Below are 22,940 nucleotides of genomic sequence, written 5' to 3'. Positions count from 1 at the left end.
TTTATTTTGATATCCTTTGTACATTAAGCTGTATCTGTTTTAAAAGTGCTTGCAGACTATGGGATTATGAATATACAAAAGGTCACAAAAGGGCTTATCTCTTGTTCTTTCCCCCTATTTTGTTTTATTTTAGCTTGATGTGCAATCTTTTTTATTTTCTTTTTACTTTTTGCTGAAGCTTTAATCTGAGGAAAATAATTCTGAATGACGATATCAAAGCTAATTATCTCATCTAACTAGCTCCCTTTAACTAGGTAGTGTCATCATTTTCCATTGCAATGAAGGCTACAAACTCCAAGGCTCTAGTACTCTTACGTGTTTACCCAACGGAGAATGGAGTGACTTTGAGCCACAATGTGATCTAGTGCAGTGTCCAAAACTGGCCATTCCATCTGGCGGAGAGCTTCACATAGAGGGGGAAGGTCCTGGATCATCTGCTATTTACAGTTGTAACGATAAACGGATCTTAAAGGGTTCAAGACAAAGGTAAAAAGGTTTCCTATTTTTGGATCGCTCTACTAGGATTGGGAAACCAATATAGAGGGAGGTATGAGGAATAAAATAACGTGAGAACAGCAGCTCTAATGCTCAAATAATAAAAAAAGACGTAAGAATAAAGGCCAACCTAAAACTATTGTCTTAATTACTAATTCTATTGCCATAACTTAAACTTTACGAAGTTGGTTACCATTTTGGTAACGCAGTAATTTAAAACGGAATAATTTTGGTGCCAATTTATCGTAGACAGTATTTTCAAAACTTAAGCATTAGTCTAGGAAGGGAACGAATTGACTCGAGAAAAATTGCAAGAGAATTTATTCTTTGACTACCCGACTCAAGAAAATGTGCCGATTCCAAACATGCAAAGTTTGCTTATCTAGCTGTTTCACAAATATATTATTTTTTTAGATTGAGGTTGATTTTGAGGGGGAGAATTTGTGTTTCTATATAAAGGAGTACAACAACGAAACTGATGTCTAGAATAGGGCATTAGATCACGGTGATTATAAAAATCACCTTTATTTGAACGTAAAATTAAGACTGTGGTTATTTTGAGATTGAGGTTGATTTTTAGGAGGTGAAATTCGTGTTTCCGTATAAAGGCGTACAACAGCAAAATAGGGTGCTTAAATAGGGTGCTAGATCACGGCGATTATGAAGGTCACCTTTATTTGAACGTAAAATTAGAACTCTCATTTATCTTTTTAGGTTGAACGATGAGTATATTGCCAACTACTCTTAAACTTTAAATTGTCGATATGAATTGTATATTTGCAAAGAAGAAATAGTGGAAGAGTCAGGTAAGGTCGTTTTGGGAGAGAAAGTTGCATTCTCGGCGAATGAAGCTAGTCGATAATGAAGCGTGCAGATGTCACAGCAGTTATTGGGGGTCCTGTACATAAGTCATGCAGGTATAGATTCACAAACAAGAAATCTATTGAACAGTACTTGTCATTGTTGTCACTGATGAAACAAAGTCAGACGTGAGAATCTGTCCATTTATATGGAAACTTCAACTTCAAATCCGATTGTCTCTTTTGCTCTACGCCAGTTATCTTTCATAGAACAAAAAAGAAAGAAGACAGTTTCAAGGTAAGAACGAGAGAATTTGAAAATACATCGAGAGAGGTTTGTGGAAAGAGAAATGATGACTGGTCAGAATTCTTGCTGCCACTGCCGATCTACATGCTGCTGAAGCACTTTACCACAAATCCTGCTACTCAAACTTTCTAACAGAACGGAATATCCCCAACAAGTTTAGCTTGTTGTCTGGAAAATTCCTTTTTCCATTCCTTTACAGTCTGGAAAACGAAAGTCTGGTCGACCACAGAACTTGAATCAGAACGAGGCGTTCGAGAAAGTTGTTGAGTTTTTTCCAGACAATTTTTCCACTGAATGATCTTGTTAGTATGTTGAATGAACTCATTTGCGACTCAGAGAATTCTGGATATAGTGAAAGATACATGAAAAAGAAGATACGACAGAGATTTGGTGAAAGCACAGAATTTGCATAGATAAACGGCAGACAGGAAGTCGTTAATCTAAGAGTCAGAGTTCATCCCATTCTCCACGAGCATTACTTATAGCCAAAAAGTTCCGACGTAGAACAGGAGAAGGAAGCTATCGCCTGAGCTACATCAGTTAGAATCAAAAGAGATGCCAAAGGTATTAAACAACAAATGAATGCCTATCCCAATTCTGAAATCTTCGGGGAGATAACAAACAACATCAAATACCTACTCTCATCTTTGTGGCTTTTCCTCGACACTCTGTTTTAGGAGACAAACAGACAGGAAGGTCGCATCAATAGGTCAGTGCATGTTACAAGCCTTCGGCCAAAGGCAATCAGACTACCTCTTCAGATTGGATTATTTTTTCAGTTGCATCATCAATTTAAGCAGCTGAACGATTGAAGCGTGCAGATGTCACAGCACTTATTGGGGGTCCTGTACATAAGTCATGCAGGTATAGATTCACAAACAAGAAATCTATTGAACAGTACTTGTCATTGTTGTCACTGATGAAATAAAGTCAGACGTGAGAATCTGTCCATTTATATGGAAACTTCAACTTCAAATCCGATTGTCTCTTTTGCTCTACGCCAGTTATCTTTCATAGAACAAAAAAGAAAGAAGACAGTTTCAAGGTAAGAACGAGAGAATTTGAAAATACATCGAGAGAGGTTTGTGGAAAGAGAAATGATGACTGGTCAGAATTCTTGCTGCCACTGCCGATCTACATGCTGCTGAAGCACTTTACCACAAATCCTGCTACTCAAACTTTCTAACAGAACGGAATATCCCCAACAAGTTTAGCTTGTTGTCTGGAAAATTCCTTTTTTCCATTCCTTTACAGTCTGGAAAACGAAAGTCTGGTCGACCACAGAACTTGAATCAGAACGAGGCGTTCGAGAAAGTTGTCGAGTTTTTTCCAGGCAATTTTTCCACTGAATGATCTTGTTAGTATGATGAATGAACTCATTTGCGATTCAGAGAATTCTGGATATAGTGAAAGATACATGAAAAAGAAGATACGACAGAGATTTGGTGAAAGCACAGAATTCGCATAGATAAACGGCAGACAGGAAGTCGTTAATCTAAGAGTCAGAGTTCATCCCATTCTCCACGAGCATTACTTATAGCCAAAAAGTTCCGACGTAGAACAGGAGAAGGAAGCTATCGTCTGAGCTACATCAGTTAGAATCAAAAGAGATGCCAAAGGTATTAAACAACAAATGAATGCCTATCCCAATTCTGAAATCTTCGAGGAGATAACAAACAACATCAAATACCTACTCTCATCTTTGTGGCTTTTCCTCGACACTCTGTTTTTAGGAGACAAAAAGACAGGAAGGTCGCATCAATAGGTCAGTGCATGTTACAAGCCTTCGGCCAAAGGCAATCAGACTACCTCTTCAGATTGGATTATTTTTTCAGTTGCATCATCAATTTAAGCAGCTGAACGATTGAAGCGTGCAGATGTCACAGCACTTATTGGGGGTCCTGTACATAAGTCATGCAGGTATAGATTCACAAACAAAAAATCTATTGAACAGTACTTGTCCTTATTTTCGCAGTTGAAACAATGTCAGACGTGAGAATATGCCCATTTATATGGAAACTTGAACTTCAAATCCGATTGTCTCTTTTGCTCTACGCCAGTTATCTTTCATAGAACAAAAAAGAAAGAAGACAGTTTCAAGGTAAGAACGAGAGAATTTGAAAATACATCGAGAGAGGTTTGTGGAAAGAGAAATGATGACTGGTCAGAATTCTTGCTGCCACTGCCGATCTACATGCTGCTGAAGCACTTTGCCACAAATCCTGCTACTCAAACTTTCTAACAGAACGGAATATCCCCAACAAGTGTAGCTTGTTGTCTGGAAAATTCCTTTTTTCCATTCCTTTACAGTCTGGAAAACGAAAGTCTGGTCGACCACAGAACTTGAATCAGAACGAGGCGTTCGAGAAAGTTGTCGAGTTTTTCCAGGCAATTTTTCCACTGAATGATCTTGTTAGTATGATGAATGAACTCATTTGCGATTCAGAGAATTCTGGATATAGTGAAAGATACATGAAAAAGAAGATACGACAGAGATTTGGTGAAAGCACAGAATTCGCATAGATAAACGGCAGACAGGAAGTCGTTAATCTAAGAGTCAGAGTTCATCCCATTCTCCACGAGCATTACTTATAGCCAAAAAGTTCCGATGTAGAACAGGAGAAGGAAGCTATCGTCTGAGCTACATCAGTTAGAATCAAAAGAGATGCCGAAGGTATTAAACAACAAATGAATGCCTATCCCAATTCTGAAATCTTCGGGGAGATAACAAACAACATCAAATACCTACTCTCATCTTTGTGGCTTTTCCTCGACACTCTGTTTTTAGGAGACAAACAGACAGGAAGGTCGCGTCAATAGGTCAGTGCATGTTACAAGCCTTCGGCCAAAGGCAATCCGACTACCTCTTCAGATTGGATTATTTTTTCAGTTGCATCATCAATTTAAGCAGCTGAACGATTGAAGCGTGCAGATGTCACAGCAGTTATTGGGGGTCCTGTACATAAGTCTTGCAGGTATAGATTCACAAACAAGTTTCAAGGTAACTCAAACTTTCTAACAGAACTGAATATCCCCAACAAGTTTAGCTTGTTGTCTGGAAAATTCCTTTTTCCATTCCTTTACAGTCTGGAAAACGAAAGTCTGGTCGACCACAGAACTTGAATCAGAACGAGGCGTTCGAGAAAGTTGTCGAGTTTTTTCCAGGCAATTCTTCCACTGAATGATCTTGTTAGTATGATGAATGAACTCATTTGCGATTCAGAGAATTCTGGATATAGCGAAAGATACATGAAAAGGAAGATACGACAGAGATTTGGTGAAAGCACAGAATTTGCATAGATAAACGGCAGACAGGAAGTCGTTAATCTAAGAGTCAGAGTTCATCCCATTCTCCACGAGCATTACTTATAGCCAAAAAGTTCCGACGTAGAACAGGAGAAGGAAGCTATCGTCTGAGCTACATCAGTTAGAATCAAAAGAGATGCCAAAGGTATTAAACAACAAATGAATGCCTATCCCAATTCTGAAATCTTCGGGGAGATAACAAACAACATCAAATACCTACTCTCATCTTTGTGGCTTTTCCTCGACACTCTGTTTTTAGGAGACAAACAGACAGGAAGGTCGCGTCAATAGGTCAGTGCATGTTACAAGCCTTCGGCCAAAGGCAATCAGACTACCTCTTCAGATTGGATTATTTTTTCAGTTGCATCATCAATTTAAGCAGCTGCTTTCCAATTTACATGCTTAGTGCTATGGGTGTTAGCTCATTATATCACGAGACGAAGCTCTTGGAGTGTAACGCTTCGGTTTCTAACATCACAAGTATTGAAGGACTGGAAGGAACTTTTTGCATGCAGTTGGTAACGTCGATCACAACGTCCGAGCCCCTGATGGTAACGACACTTTTTAGGGTATGGGTATTATTGTTTTTCTGATGCCACTGTTGAGGTCTTCAACAGTACTTGAGAGGAGAAAGTTTTTTTTTCAAGGCGGATAACTGAACCGAACCGAATTCCCATTAATTAGGCCTCCATTCTCTTCATGCCCATGATAGGTATGAGACCAAGTGATCCCATTTCTATCTACTCCACACTCAGTTTCGTTTGCAAACAGTGTTCTAGATTCGGTGTGACTCCAGCACTGACCATCGATCAAACCGTTTACTGGAGAGCTCTTACTATTATTGCTGTCGATACGGATGTGGGCCCTGTCAAAAAAGTCATTCTGTGGCTGGGTGGCTTCCACAAACTCATGAGTTACGTCGGGGCTGTTGGAAAGATTGAATGGACATATGTTGGAAGACTCTGGACTTCGAGACACGTTGGAAATAATATACAGTCGGATTTGAAGTTGAAGTTTCATGATAAAACGAAGATTCTCACCTCTGAATTTGTTTCACCTGCGACAACGATGACAAGTATTCTCCAATAGATTTCGTGTTTGTGAAGCTAGATTCTTATGGGCAGGATCCCCAATAACTGCTGTGAAATCTTCACACTTCCCTGATCGATTAGTTTTATTCACCGATGAATAAAAACCTTTCTCTCCCAAAACGACCTTTCCAGACTCTTCCACAATCTCTTCTTTGCAAATGATACGCATTCATATCGACAATTTAAAGTTTAATAGTAGCTTGCTATGTATTCATCGTTCAACCTAAAAAGGTAAATGAAAGTTTTAATTTTTCGTTCCATTTATTTGATTTTCATTATCACCGTGATCTACAACCCTATTTTAGACATCAATTTTGTTGTTGTACGCCTTTATATGGAAGCACGAACTTCACCTCCTTAAAATCAACCTCAACCTAAAAAAACCCAAGCATTAATTTTACATTCAAATAAAAGTAACATAATCACCGTGACCTATTCCCCTATTCTAGATATAAATTTTGCTGTTGTACGCCTTTATTTGGAAACACGAATTTCACCTCCTCAAAATCAACCTTACCTTAAAAAAAAAAGCTACTTGTGAAACAGCGAGTAAACTTTACACATTTGGAATCACCCAATTTTTCTGAGTTGGCTAGTCATTTCTATTGCAATTTGTTTCGGGTTAGGCCCTTTTTTTCACACACTTCCTGAACTGCATGAAAAATCATTAAATGAAACAGAGGCAGGTCAGGGAGCTGGGGTGAGCCTCCCCCTGAATCTCTCTGGTGCCTTCGTTTCATTTTTTTTACTTTTTTTTTAAATAAACTTATCAGTTTGGTCAATTGTTGACGGCCTCGTCACATTGGACCCCTCCGAGATTTTGCTTTAGATCCGCCAGTGGAATTTAATCTACCGATTGGGTGGTGAATTATGTGTAGTAAAATTTTACCTGGAACCAAAAAGATCTAGGATAAAGATGATCAGTTTTTTTCTTATCAAAAGGCTGCTCCTTAAGAAAGAAAAGAATAAATTGAAAACCTTATGGTTTGGATAACAAAAAAGATAATGATTGTTGTTTTATAAAAAGAAAAGTAACAGTTCGTTTCTTTTTTTATTATAAGCTTTCCAAAAGCAAAGAAGCTGAGTGGTAATTAGCCTAGATTTTATGTGTAAAGTATTTTGAATTTAAATACAAAATGTGCTTGTGGGATAAGTATATTCAAGCTACGGTTTATTTATTTATATGTTATATCATTTATAGGCTATTAAAATTTAAAAATTTATCATTTAGAAGTACATAAAATATGTCACCAGCTCGTGGTATTTAAACCAAGCAGATACTCAAAATGGGGTTTCTACTTTGAAAGAAAAATGGTTCCCTTATCCTACCTCAATTAATGCTTGGTTCTTGCCAGGGGCGTAGCTCCAGTATTTTTATTTGGGAGGGGGGCAAGAGGGATTTCCATTCATAGAATAAAGGGGCATGGGTTATATAATGATTTTTTTCCATATTATTGGGGGGAGCTGCCCCCTTGCCCTCTGAAACGACACCACTGTCTTGCCACCTGGAAAAATTACAATAGCTACGGGAATTTTGTAAAGAGCCAAGAATATGTCCTTGCCATTGAAGTGTTTTGCTGCACACATTGGTAGGGATTTGCATGCGATCAAATTTGACTTTTTTCAACCTTTTCACGTCAAAAATTTCTCTGGTTGCGAAATTAAATATTGGCTTTCAGAAAAAGTGGAGGATCCCACTGTTGAGGAACAATTTTTCTAGACAACTATACGTTTGTGATTAAGGCATACTACGTATAATCCGAAAATTGAATGTGTGAAATTTACATAATTCGTTTGCGAGTTTCCAGTAGATTTTCTCACAGTCATTACCACATACGAACTTTCTTCTAAGATTAACAGTTAGTATTTATGAGCAGAACATCGTGCTGCTGCAGCCCTATCCTGGGTATTCTAAGATGTTTCTCTCTGACAAACTAGATTCTTGAAACAGCACTGAGAATTAATTGTTAAGTAAAGAAGTTTATAAAACTGACTTATCTTATTAAAGACTGTGGAACAGTAAAATTCCTAGACCCGGCCCATAACCGGGCAAAATTCACAATCTAAACCACAAGCTTTTTCAAAGCGGATCTATCGAGTTTACAATCTAGATTATGAGCTCACGATCACACATTTCAATGGAACATTTCGTAATCTTGATTGTCAGTAAAACGACAAATTTACAATCTAGATTATGAACTCGTAATTCTGATTGTCAGTGGAACAGCATTTTCGTGATCTAGATTATCAGTAAAATAGTAAATTTACAACCTAGACTGTGAGTTCACAATCCCGATTGTCAGTAGAACTGGATTTTCGCGATCTAGATTGTCGGAAAATTTGTCTCGGATTATATTATTCATAATCGAGATTATGAATAATATAATCCGATTTTTATCGAATGGCCAAAAAATTAATGAATAAAATGAAATTACAATAAAGAGTCTTAAAATTTCTAGCTGTTGACCATAAGTCAATAGCCAATTTCTTGCACTCTTAAGTTTGTTAACACTTATTATTCAACCTTGCATCAACAATTTTTAAAAACCATAATCTATCAGAATTAGTAGTAATCAACCTTATACTTTGCATAGGCCCCTGTACCAAACAGGTTTCTGGTGAGTATAGTCTGGTTTGATGGGTATAATCTGGTTTGGTGGGTACAATCTGGTTTGGTGAGTATAATCTTGTTTGATATACCGGATTTCTAATTCACGGTATACATGTCTTTTTTTAGGGTAAGCCAGTGTTAGAAAACCAGCGTGTCTTGTTTCGCTGTTAATATATTCAATTATTTTCTCAATTTGCAAAAAAGGTGTTCCATTTGCGTAACTCTGCTCTGAATGTCCTTAATGAGGATATAAATAATATAGAATGACATTGTGACTTAACCTAGCTTTACATCTCCGATGTGGTCTGTATAATACACAAGTAACGTTTGAAAAGTATTGTCAATTTAAAATAGGATCTAACGTCCCCTTCGTTCCCCCATTTCTGAGGGGCAGGGGAGGGTAGGGGAGGGGAGAGGGAGTCAGTTTTGGAGATTTCTGATAACAAGTACCATTCATTGCGATCGTAGCTCTATGTTGGCTCGTTTTAAATACTTCAGCTTGTCTATTCATTTGTGTTAAATAAAAATCTTAAATCTGGAAAATGAAAAAATAAGTATTTAAACAAAATGTACGATGCTGCTAATTAAATAATAGTAGGCTACACTCAGAATTGTTTGCATGATGGTTCAGTTAAAGAGGTCTCACTTGCACGAGGGTTCAGATGCATGGGGGTTCACTTGCTTGGGGTTCATTTACACGGGGATTCAGTTACAATGGAACCCACACAAAAACAATGGGGCACACACAAAAGCCAAATGAATGACATTGCGACTTGACCTAGCTTTACCTCTCCGATGTGGTCTGTATAATACACATCTGGGGAGGGGAGAATGGAGGTAAGTATTTAGTTTAAAAAATGCTACGAGGACTTGAGTTTTGTGGGTAGGGTGAAAAATGGTACTTATTCAATATCCTGGTAAACATTATACCTCATTCTTTTATTCTAACTTAACTTCTAGGAATAGGACTTCATTCCATCGGCTAAATCAGTTTATTCATCTATAGCGGTGAACAAAAAGACTATTAATTCTCCGTATTCTTCTTCTTCTTCTGGTCATGCGCCCGTTCCTCCTTCTCTCTTCTTCTTCTGATCATGCGCCCATTCCTCCTTCTGACTCGGGGTCAGTTGACGTCTCAGTATCCGGTAAAAATTGCATATTCCACTCGTTCTCCACACCTCATAATAACCATCATGAGTAATATAGTGTGTGTCATCGATCTTAGGTTCCCGATCTAGACATGAAAATTAAAAGGCATAAAATATATGGAATTTGTATAAGCTGTAATGAACAAAAATTATTGCTTCACGATCGATCTTATATACATAAAGATAATGTATTAAAAAGACCGTCAATTATGTACAAATTAAAAACTATTTATTATATCAGTAAAAAAAAGGGGATAAAAGATTTCTTATAAAAAACGGTATCTCTTTTCCCCCTAAACCCCAAAAAACTAAAGTTTAAATATTGTAAACGCAGTTAGAAACCACTGTTTGCAATCCATTTCTCCATTGAGAGGACCTGTTTGACTGACCAAAAATATTTTGAAACAAAATTTTAGTAACACATTCTACACTGTGAACAGTGTAAAAACAAATCCTCTCGATATTATTTGAAGAAATCATTACATAAAAATTAAATTAAAAACAAAAACATATTTTTACAATTGAAAGTAAGGAGCAACATTAGAACTTAAAACAAATGAAAATTATTACGTATATGAACGAGATTGCACTGCTCCTCAACACCTCACTCTTTGCGCTAAACTCTTAGTACTTTTAAAAGAGCTTCTTATTGTTCTAATTAAACGAACCTTGTGTTTTACGAGTCGTTCTTAAGGAATTCTTTTTTTTTCATATCCCCTTTTTGTGTGGTTTTTTAAACATTTGTTAATGTATATATTATTTATTTTTTTAAGTTTTACCAGTTTTTATCTTTTTAACTAGTTGCCATTTTCCAGATTTTAATATAACTGACAAAGGAATCATATAGCATTCCGATATTTATTTATTTTTTTGCAAAAACTGAATTTTGTTTCTAAACTATTAAATTTTTATCCTATTTTTTTTTATTTCATTAGCATTAACCGAACTTTACTTCTTGTATGGTTTACAGCTAATAGAACAGTACCGTAGAATTTTACTAAACTTTTTTTTTATTTATAGAGTTGCACTTTACTTTCACCCTGTTTCCCAAAAACTGTTTAAAGTTAGGGGTTTTTTTGCAGTTGTTTTCGTTTTTGCTTTACTGTTCGACTTGATAGGAATTCTGAAACTGGACTTAAATTATTTCATCAGATACACGTTAGTACTCTAAAGAGAAATTTGAGTCGCATATGCTTGTGCTATTAAGCGTTTGAATTTACAGCTAATGGAACAGTACCGTAGAATTTTACTAAACTTTTTTTTTATTTATAAAAATCTACCATCATAAAAATTTCTGGGGGAAATAAGACACATACCAAATGATATTAGCATTTCTATTAATAAATTAAAATAAATGTATATTAAACTGACATTGCACATTCACTTGTATTTTTCAATAAAGTGCAAATTTTGTTCTGGTCTTGGGAAGGCATAGAAGTTTCGCGCCGAACTTATGTTTATTTCTGATCGTTTTGAGTTTGACTCAGTTAATTATTGTAATTTCTGTTCATTTTGGGCTTCATTTATTTATCGATGTTTATTTGTGGCAGTTTCACGATTGGTAGATTATTTGATGTTATTTTTGCAAATTTTTTGTTTCATGGAGTTCTTTACTTTTCTTTAAAAAACTTATTTTGTGGAAAAAGTGCTTTTGTTTTAATTTTTTCTAATTAAGAACAAAAATCATTTTGTGGGAACAACTTGTGTTTTTGCGAGGAACGTCATTTTTGTAATGAGACCCAGAAAGCGTTTCAAAAAAAATTCTTCCCTGGATTTGCCATAAATTCGCTGCTTACGCTGAATAACCAAGTCAGCAAATATATCGAAGAAAAGAAGACGTCTGTAAGGGTATTTCAGTCCTTTACGTACACGTAAAGGAACCAAAAGCTTTCCCCAAAAATATAATTTTCTAAAATGGTGCACATTTTGTGTGTCGTGTCAAATTTTGACTGCACGATTTCGGAAAAAAGAGGCGTGAGAGGCGGCGTAGTTACCATCCAATCTTTTTGGTCACTTAAAAATGGCACTAGAACTTTTAATTTCCAGTCAAATGAGCCCTCTTATGATATTTTAGTACCACTAGGTCGATAGACCAAAAATATTTTGAAAAAAAATTTTAGTAAGACATTTTACACTGTGAGCAGCGTAAAAACAAATCCTCTTGATATTATTTGAAGAAATAATTACATAAAAGTTAAATTAAAAACAAAAACATGTTTTTCCAATTGAAAGTAAGGAGCAACATTAGAACTTAAAACAAATGAAAATTATTACGTATATGAACGAGAGTGCACCGCTCCTCAACACCTCACTCTTTGCGCTAAAATCTTGGTACTTTTAAAAGAGCTTCTTATTGTTCTAATTAAACGAACCTTGTGTTTTAGGAGTCGTTCTTAAGGAATTCTTTTTTTTTCATACCCCCGTTTTATGTTGTTTTTTAAACATTTGTTAATGTATATATTATTTTTTTTTTTCAGTTTTAACAGTTTTTATCTTTTTAAATAGTTGCCATTTTTTAGATTTTAATATAACTGACAAAGGAATCATATAACATTCTGATATTTATTTTTTTTTTTTTGCAAAAACTGAATTTTGTTTCTAAACTATTACATTTTTATCCTATTTTGTTTTATTTCATTAGCATTAACCGAACTTTACTTCTTGTATGGTTTACAGCTAATAGAACAGTACCGTAGAATTTTACTAAACTTTTTTTTTATTTATAAAAATGTACTATCTTAAAAATTTTGGGGAACATAAGACACATATCAAATGATATTAACATTTTGATTACTAAATATCAGTATATGTATATTAAACTGACAATGTACATTCACTTGTATTTTTCAGTAAAGTGCAAATTTTGTTCTGGTCTTGGGAAGGCATAGGGAGTTTCGCGCCCAACTTATGTTAATTTCTGTTCGTTTTGAGTTTGACTCGGTTAATTATTGTAATTTCTGTTCATTTTGGGTTTCATTTATTTATCGATGCTGATTTGTGGCAGTTTCATGACTGGTAGATTATTTGATGTTTTTTTTCTAATTTTTTGTTTATCATTACGTTTAATATCTACCCACCAAATGCTCCAAGCCTCTGAAGAAAAAGGGATTTTGAAAACCGGGAGCCTGATTTTCAAAAAAGGGAGAAACACCCCCCAAAAAGTCAATAAGTTGGGCGTGAAACCCCATATGCCTTCCCAAGACCAGAACAAAAATTGCACTTTACTGAAAAAAAAAAGTGAATGTGGCTTGTCAGTTTAATATACATATAATGATATTTAGTAATAAAAATTTTAATATCATTTTAATTATTAAAGGTTTAAAATTAAAACAATTTGTATTTTTTAAGTAATGTGAAAATTTTGTTCGTGTCTTGGGAAGGCATATGGGGTTTTGCGCCCAACTTATGTTAATTTCTGCTCGTTTTGAGATTGACTCGGTTAATTATTGTAGTTTTTGTTCGTTTTAGGTTTCATTTATACGAGTTGCACTTTACTTTCACCTTGTTTCCCAAAAACTGTTTAAAATTAGGGTTGTTTTTTTTTTGCAGTTGTTTTCGTTTTTGGTTTACTGTTAGACTTGATAGGAATTATGAAACTGGACTTAAATTATTTAATCAGATACACGTTAGCACTCTAAAGAGAAATTTGAGTCGCATATGCTTGGGCTATTAAGCGTTTGAATCTGATAAGAAGAAGTTTAATTTCTTTTAATTCCCAAGATATAGATTCCTCTAAATCTATGATTCCTCATAGATTTTCGTAATAATTAACCGTTACTGCATATGCTTGGGGATATTAAGCGTTTGAATCTGATAAGAATGGGGTTTAATTTCTTTTAATTTCCAAGATAAAAACTTATAAAAATGCCTTAAAAATGCAGTGATGTGTGTTCAGTTCCTTCTTACAATTCGAATCATGATGTGGAACACAAATAGAAGCTTTTATTTCGCTAAACATGGTGAGCAGCTTTTTAACTTTTAGCTTTCAAATTTTTATAGAAACTGCAATAGTTTAAACGAAAAGTAGTAAATACAATTTAATTTTGATTTTGTAATTCAGTCATTTTTATAGAAACTGCAATAGTTTCACGAGAACCTTCTTTTAGCATATTTTAAGTTTAAACGGAAAGTATTAAATGCAAAATTCATTTTGATTTTGGAATTCAGTCATTTTATTCACTCGTATTTCTCAGTAAAGTGCAAATTTTGTTCTGGTCTTGGGAAGGCATATGGGGTTTCGCGCCCAACTTATTGACTTTTTTTGGGGGGGGGGGGGGGCGTTTCTCCCTTTTTCGAAAATCAGGCTCCCTGTTTTCAAAATCCCTTTTTCTTCTGAGGCTTGGAGCATTTGGTGGTTAGATATTAAACGTAATGAAATTTATATAATTGCAATCTGCATAAAAACCCAATTCCTGTCAATTGTTATCAAAATATCCATTTTTGAGTTTTGGTTACAATTGAGCTAAGTCGCTTCTTCATTACAATTTAACACTATGAACTATTTGATAAAACTTATTGGGCTAACGTCCTATTTGTAATTAATCTTTTAGCAATCCGGAGTTTTTGAAGCCCGATTCAGGCTATTAAAGGTTAGTATTTCTGAGTCCAGTTGAAATGTGCTCCATTTTAGAAAATTCTCTTTTTGGGGGAAGCTTTTGGTTCCTTTGCGTGTACGTAAAGGACTGAAATACCCTTACAGACGTCTTTTTTTCTTTGATATATTTGCTTACTTGGTTAATTAGCGTAAGCAGCGAATTTATGGCAAATCCAGGGAAGAATTTTTTTTGAAACGCTTTCTGGGTCTCATTACAAAAATGACGTTCCTCGCAAAAACACAAGTTGTTTCCACAAAAGGATTTTCGTTCTTAATTAGAAAAAAATAAAACAAAAACACTTTTTCCACAAAATAAGTTTTTCAAAGAAAAGTAAAGAACTTCATTAAACAAAAAATTAGCAAAAATAACATCAAATAATCTACCAATCGTGAAACTGCCACAAATCAGCATCGATAAATAAATGAAACCCAAAATGAGCAGAAATTACAATAATTAACCGAGTCAAACTCAAAACGAGCAGAAATTAACATAAGTTGGGCGCGAAACCCCTATGCCTTCCCAAGACCAGAACAAAATTTGCACTTTACTGAAAAATACACGTGAATGTGCATTGTCCGTTTAATATACATATACTGATATTTAATAATCAAAATGTTAATATCATTTGATATGTGTCTTATGTTCCCCAAAATTTTTAAGATAGTACATTTTTATAAATAAACAAAAAGTTTAGTAAAATTCTACGGTACTGTTCTATTAGCTGTCGATTCAAACGCTTAATAGCCCAAGCTTATGCTACTAAAATTTATATTTTGTGTGATAAGTTTTACCTGTTTAAATAATTTAAGTCCTTTATAATAATTCCTATCAAGTCTAATAGTAAAGCAAAAACGAAAACAACTACAAAAAAAACAACCTAATTTTAAACAGTTTTCGGGAAACAAGTTGAAAGTAAAGTGCAGCTCGATAAATAAAAAAAAGTTTAGTAAAATTCTACGGTACTGTTCTATTAGCTGTAAACCATACAAGAAGTAAAGTTCGGTTAATGCTAATTAAATAAAACAAAATAGGATAAAAATGTAATAGTTTAGAAACAAAATTCAGTTTTTGCAAAAAAAAAAAATAAATATCGGAATGCTATATGATTCCTTTGTCAGTTATATTAAAATCTGCAAAATGGCAACTAGTTAAAAAGATAAAAACTGGTAAAACTGAAAAAAAATAAATAATATATACATTAACAAATGTTTAAAAAACAACATAAAAAGGGGGTATGGAAAAAAAATAATTCCTTAAGAACGACTCCTAAAACACAAGGTTCGTTTAATTAGAACAATAAGAACCTCTTTTAAAAGTACCAAGATTTTAACGCAAAGAGTGAGGTGTTGACGAGCGGTGCAATCTAGTTCATATATGTAATAATTTTCATTTGTTTTAACTTCTAATGTTACTTCTTACTTTCAATGGGAAAAACATGTTTTTTTTTAATTTAATTTTAATGTAATTATTTCTTCAAATAATATCAAGAGGATTTGTTTTTACACTGTTCACAGTGTAGAATATGTTACTAAAATTTTGTTTCAAAATATTTTTGGTCAGTCAAACAGGTCCTCTCAATGGAGAAATGGATTGCAAACAGTGGTTCCTAACTGCGTTTACAATATTTAAACTTTAGTTTTTTGGGGTTTAGGGGGAAAAGAGATACCGTTTTTTATAAGAAATCTTTTATCCCCTTTTTTTTACTGATATAATAAATAGTTTTTAATTTGTACATAATTGACGGTCTTTTTAATACATTATCTTTATGTATATAAGATCGATCGTGAAGTAATAATTTTTGTTCATTACAGCTTATACAAATTCCATATATTTTAAGCCTTTTAATTTTCATGTCTAGATCGGGAACCTAAGATCGATGACACACACTATATTACTCATGATGGTTATTATAAGGTGTAGAGAACGAGTGGAATATGCCATTTTTACCGGATACTGAGACTTCAACTGACCCCGCGTCAGAAGGAGGAATGGGCGCATGATCAGAAGAAGAAGAGAGAAGGAGGAATGGGCGCATGACCAGACGAAGAAGAAGAATACGGAGAATTAATAGTCTTTTTGTTCACCGTTATAGATGAATAAACTGATTTAGCCGATGGAATGAAGTCCTATTCCTAGAAGTTAAGTTAGAATAAAAGAATGAGGTATAATGTTTACCAGGATATTGAATAAGTACCATTTTTCACCCTACCCAAAAACTCAAGTCCTCCTAGCATTTTTTAAACTAAATACTTACCTCCATTCTCCCCTCCCCAGATGTGTATTATACAGACCACATCGGAGAGGTAAAGCTAGGTCAAGTCGCAATGTCATTCATTTGGCTTTTGTGTGTGCCCCATTGTTTTTGTGTGGGTTCCATTGTAACTGAATACCCGTGTAACTGAACCCCAAGCAAGTGAACCCCCATGCATCTGAACCCTCCTGCAAGTGAGACCTCTTTAACTGAACCATCATGCAAACAATTCTGAGTGTAGCCGACTATTCTTTAATTAGTAGCATCGTACATTTTGATTAAATACCTGTTTTTTCATTTTACATATTCCAGATTTTTATTTAACACAAATAAATACACAAGCTGAAGTATATAAAACGAGCCGACATAGAGCTCCGATCTCAATGAATGGTACTTGTTATCAGAAATCTCCAAAACTGACTCCCTCTCCCCTCCCCTACCCTCCCCTGCCCCTCAGAAATGGGGGAACGAAGGGGACGTTAGATCCTATTTTAAATTGACAATACTTTTCAAACGTTACTTGTGTATTATACAGACCACATCGGAGATGTAAAGCTAGGTTAAGTCACAATGTCATTCCATATTATTTATATCCTCATTAAGGACATTCAGAGCGGAGTTACGCAAATGGAACACCTTTTTTGCAAATTGAGAAAATAATTGAATATATTAACAGCGAAACAAGACACGCTGGTTTTCTAACACTGGCTTACCCTAAAAAAAGACATGTATACCGTGAATTAGAAATCCGGTATATCAAACCAGATTATACTCACCAAACCAGGTTGTACCCACCAAACCAGATTATACCCATCAAACCAGACTATACCCACCAGAAACCTGTTTGGTACAGGGGCCTATGCAAAGTATAAGGTTGATTACTACTAGAATTAACTATAGTACTGTTTTAAAATTTATAATAGCACACACATTATGCGAAAAGCAAAGAGAATTTGAAAATAAATTCCTACAGCTTCCTGAAGTATTACCTAAAAATCAAGTCTTTTCGTGTGCGAGCAGAGTGACGTTAAAACGTCCTGATATTACTAATTTGGACGCTAAAGTTGCGATGGACGCTAGCCCATGATTTACAAAAACTTTTTAGGAAAATATTTCTAATGTAAATTGAGTGAACGCAGAGTCAAATCTAAAGTTAATGCAGGGGTTTGAGTCCTGACGTCCCTTGTTATTTGGTTGGGAACAGGGGTCAACGGTGTGACTCTGTCAGCCAAGCCAGGGTCGACCCAGCTCTAAATGTATACCTGACGAAATCTGTGGGAAATACACGGGAAGTGTCCGATGATTTGCCCTCAACCACTTATGGCACTCCTGGCCAAAATCTTTGAATTAGGAGATCAGAACCTGCGCAAGGTAGACCATTGGTCAGCATGTGAAAAAGTTAGTTTAGAATGAATCCGTTCTGTTTCATTCTCTGGTAACGGTTTTTCTCCAACTTTTAAAGACAGTAATTGAAGAACGGCGGTTTTCCCTCTGTTGCGATAGAATATTTTGAATAAGGATGAAATCTGTGCCAAATAAATATAGCGATAAACGAGTCACACCATTGAACCTTTGCTCCAAACCAATGACACCAGGACTCAAATTCTTGCCCTACAGGACAAAGGATTTCAAGTCTAGCGTACTAACCACTCCGCTCAATCTTAGATACCTTCCCTTCTTAGATATGTTGGAGAATCATAGATAGCCCAACTTTTGCTTTTTTCTGGATGACCTACATCTCAAGCTTCTTTATTAAGCTTCCTGCGATTGTTTCGAAGGTCCTTGGCTCTCTGCCTAATAACATATTCAGTAGATTTTCCGTATAATATTGTTGAAATAGAATATCCCACAGATTTCTTTATGTGTATTAGCGCACCTTTACTTGCATTAAACTTTTTAGAAATCTATAAAACATGTTTTTCCTCAACAGGTTTTGCCAGTATTCCGGATCTTGGAGTGGTGAAGATCCGATTTGTGAAATAATTACGTGCCCGTTGCTTAATTCAACTGTTTTGTTTTCCAACTCCACACAGCTAACCATAGAGTCAGTTCATCAAATTTCATGTGTTGATGGGTACTTTTTGACACCGAAAGAAAATTCTCTTCTGATATGTGTAAATGGTGTCTGGGAACCAGAGCCACCTATTTGCGTTCCAGTTGACTGTGGCAAACCCAGAAGACCGGAAAATGGAAACTTTGATTATCCGGAGGCAACAACTTACAAGTCGGAATTGTATTATCATTGCAACGAAGGCTACAAACTACAGGTCTTTCTTCTATTTATATTTTATTTTGTGTCAAATATCTTAAATTTATGGTAAACTGAGACAGATTGCACGGGAATGTTTATTTTTTTGCTGACATTTTGATGAGGTGAAATGCTATGTTGGCTTTTTTATAATTATAATAAATTTTAAGTTCAATTTTCGGTAAGTTAAATCTAATATTGTATCTAAGGTCGAGTCAGTTAAAAATGCACCATTATAACTACTGCAAGCAAACTACTCAAAATAAGGACAATTGAAAATGGCTTAACTGTCAATACCCCTTTGTTTTCTTTTCATAGGTACTTATACTAGGAAGGACGGTTTTCTATTAATAAAAGTGTGCAAAGTGTTTGGATAAATAAAAATTCAAACAGGGATAAAATCCTTTTAATAGACAGTGATAAATTTCATAAACAGTGATAAAATTCACAAAAATACTAGATCTTTCGGTCACATATGCAGTGACCGTCATCAGTAGTTAAACTGATAAAGTAGTAAATAAAGTGTTCATCAGTAGTAAAGTGTTTGGAGTAAAAAACGATACTGTTTGGATTAAAAACTAATCTTTCTGAAGATTACATATTTGAAAATTGTAAAAAATCTCAGTATTTTCATAGTTTCCTCCCCGTCTGCCTCCTTCCAACTTGAATGCAGCTCACGATTGAATTCCTGTTCATTGCTTGGTATTCACTAATGTAAGTATAATGATTTGTTGTACCATAAACAAATCCGAATATATTCACCTCATATCTAGCACAACATGTTGTGCAGATATGCTATGGCATATCTACAACATGCTGTTGCAGATATGCCGTACTTGGCCCATTGAATGATTGCAAGGGTCTTAAATAGTAATGGAATACCTATTATCACAAATACAAAATGCTAAATAAACACTATATGGTACAGAAATTATTCAGTATAAGAGGGGGGTGCCCCCTCCTTGATACCTCACTCTTTACACTAAATTTGGTTTGTTTGTCCCAATTCTTTAAAAACGACTCCTGAAACACAAGGGCAGTCTATTTAAAATAAGAAGTTTTTTTATAGCACTTAAAAATATTAGCGTGAATAATGAGGTGGTGAGGAGGGGGATTTCATATTTGGAATAATGTCTATTCGCTTAAGTTTTAATGTTACTCCTTGCTTTCAGTTGAAAAAAAGGTTTTTATTATGTTTAGTACCAAACATTGTGGACAATGGTATGTAAAGGGTAATCCTGTTGTAGCGCAGTAGAGAGATGTTCGGCTTTACAATACGGGGCCGAGTTTTCGATCCCCCTTCCAGCAAGGCTGGGTGATAAGCTTGCTACTTTCCTGTAAAAAAAAAAAAAAAAAAAAACAGTAAAGGGTTGGCCATCCCTGTTTATAAAATCAGTTCTTGATGAGTTAAGTAAAGGTACTAAAGTCTAAACTTAAACATCGATAAGTGCAAAAACTATATATTACTCACATTTGCATGAATCCTATTTACTCCTATCTATACAATCGGTTCTTGATCACTTTGTAAAGGTGCTGAACTCTGGATTTTAATATCAATAAGTTCAAATGCTGATGTGTAAAGGATCGGCCACCTCTATTTACACAGTCGGTTCATGATGAGTTTAGTGAAGGTGCTAAAGTGTGGATTTTAGCTTCGATAAATTCAAATGCTGGTGTGTAAAGGGTTGGCCACCTTTATTTACACAAGCAGTTTTTGATGAGTTTAGTAAAGGTGCTAAAGTGTCGTTTTAACACCAATAAATTCAAATGTTAGTTTGTAAAGGGTTGGCCACCTCTATTTACATAGTCGTTTCTTGATGAGTTTAGAAAAGGTGCTAAAGTGTGTGTTTTAACATTGATAAATTGAAATGCTGGCGTGTAAGGATTTAGCCACCTCTATTTACACAGTCGGTTCTTGATCAGTTTAGCAAAGGTGCTAAAGTGTGGTTTTTAACATTGATAAATTGAAATGCTGGCGTGTAAAGATTTAGCCACCTCTATTTATATAGTTGGTTCTTGATTTGTTTATTTAAGGGGCTAAAGTGTCTATTTTAACATCCATAAATTCAAATGCTGGTGTATAAAGGGTCGGCCACCTCTATCTACATAGCCAGTTCCTATTGAATTTAGTAAATGTGCTAAAGTGTGGATTTTAAATCTATATATTCAAATGCTGGTGTGTAAAGGGTCGGCCACCTCTATCTACATAGTCAGTTCTTGATGAGTTTAGTGAAAGTGCTAAAGTGTGGATTTTAAATCTATATATTCAAATGCTGGTGTATAAAGGGTCGGCCACCTCTATCTACATAGCCAGTTTCTATTGAGGTTAGTAAAAGTGCTAAAGTGTGGATTTTAAATCTATATATTCAAATGCTGGTGTATAAAGGGTCGGCCACCTCTATCTACATAGCCAGTTCATATTGAGTTTAGTAAAGGTGCTAAAGTGTGGATTTTAAATCTATATATTCAAATGCTGGTGTATAAAGGGTCGGCCACCTCTATCTACATAGCCAGTTCCTATTGAGTTTAGTAAATGTGCTAAAGTGTGGATTTTAAATCTATATATTCAAATGCTGGTGTGTAAAGGGTCGGCCACCTCTATCTACATAGTCAGTTCTTGATGAGTTTAGTGAAGGTGCTAAAGTGTGGATTTTAACATCTATAAATTCAAATGCTAGTTTGTAAAGGGTCGGCCACCTCTATTTACATAGTCGTTTCTTGATCAGTTTAGAAAAGGTGCTAAAGTGTGTGTTTTAACATTGATAAATTGAAATGCTGGCGTGTAAGGATTTAGCCACCTCTATTTACATAGTCGGTTCTTGATGAGTTTAGCAAAGGTGCTAAAGTGTGTATTTTAACATTGATAAATTGAAATGCTGGCGTGTAAAGATTTAGCCACCTCTATTAACATAGTTGGTTCTTGATGTGTTTATTTAAGGGGCTAAAGTGTCTATTTTAACATCAATAAATTCAAATGCTGGTGTATAAAGGGTCGGCCACCTCTATCTACATAGCCAGTTCCTATTGAGTTTAGTAAAGGTGCTAAAGTGTGGATTTTAAATCTATATATTCAAATGCTGGTGTGTAAAGGGTAAGCCACCTCTATCTACTTAGCCAGTTCATATTGAGTTTAGTAAAGGTGCTAAAGTGTGGATTTTAAATCTATATATTCAAATGCTGGTGTGTAAAGGGTCGGCCACCTCTATCTACATAGCCAGTTCCTATTGAGTTTAGAAAAAGTGCTAAAGTGTGGATTTTAAATCTATATATTCAAATGCTGGTGTGTAAGGGGTCGGCCTCCTCTGTATACATAGTCAGTTCTTGATGAGTTTAGTGAAGGTGCTAAAGTGTGGATTCTAACATCTATAAATTCAAATGCTGTTGTGCAAAGGGTCGACCACTTATATTTACGTTGTCAGTTCTTGATGAGTTTAGTATAAGTGCTAAAGTGTGGATTTTTACATATATAAATTCAAATGCTGGTGTGTAAAGGGTTGGCCACCTCTATCTACATAGCCAGTTCCTATTGAGTTTAGTAAAGGTGCTAAAGTGTGGATTTTAAATCTATATATTCAAATGCTGGTGTGTAAAGGGTCGGCCGCCTCTATTTACATAGTCAGTTCTTGATGAGTTTAGTGAAGGTGCTAAAGTTTGGATTTTAACATCTATAAATTCAAATGCTGTTGTGCAAAGGGTCGACCACCTGTATTTACGTTGTCAGTTCTTGATGAGTTTAGTAAGGGTGCTGTAGTGTGGTTTTTAACACCAATAAATTCAAATGCTGGTGTGTAAAGGGTCGGCCACCTCTATCTACATAGCCAGTTCCTATTGAGTTTAGTAAGGGTGCTAAAGTGTGGATTTTAAATCTATATATTCAAATGCTGGTGTGTAAAGGGTCGGCCACCTATATTTACATAGTCAGTTCTTGATGAGTTTAGTGAAGGTGCTAAAGTGTGGATTTTAACATCTATAAATTCAAATGCTGTTGTGCAAAGGGTCGACCACATATATTTACGTTGTCAGTTCCTAATGAGTTTAGTATGAGTGCTAAAGTGTGGATTTTTACATCTATAAATTCAAATGCTGGT

The 22,940-nt window shown here is 35.1% G+C and overlaps 1 protein-coding gene across 2 annotated transcripts in view; it reads left to right on the top strand.

Moving 5' to 3' along the window:
* LOC148944646 (sushi, von Willebrand factor type A, EGF and pentraxin domain-containing protein 1-like) overlaps positions 1-22,940 on the top strand; it is a 193,227-nt gene that overhangs the window by 113,126 nt on the left and 57,161 nt on the right. For both annotated transcript variants that reach the window (XM_089099707.1, XM_089099708.1), the window contains exons 18-19: positions 255-486; positions 18,535-18,871. In XM_089099707.1, coding sequence (XP_088955833.1) covers positions 255-486; positions 18,535-18,871 — 569 coding nt within the window. The remainder of the gene's footprint in view (positions 1-254; positions 487-18,534; positions 18,872-22,940) is intronic.

This window comes from Artemia sp. Qi Xiang Cuo, chromosome 14 (genome assembly GCF_049724085.1).
Source record: "Artemia sp. Qi Xiang Cuo chromosome 14, ASM4972408v1, whole genome shotgun sequence".
Lineage (NCBI taxonomy): Eukaryota > Metazoa > Arthropoda > Branchiopoda > Anostraca > Artemiidae > Artemia > Artemia sp. Qi Xiang Cuo.
Note: the sequence above shows the minus strand (reverse complement) of the source record. Positions and strands in the feature narration are given on the sequence as shown.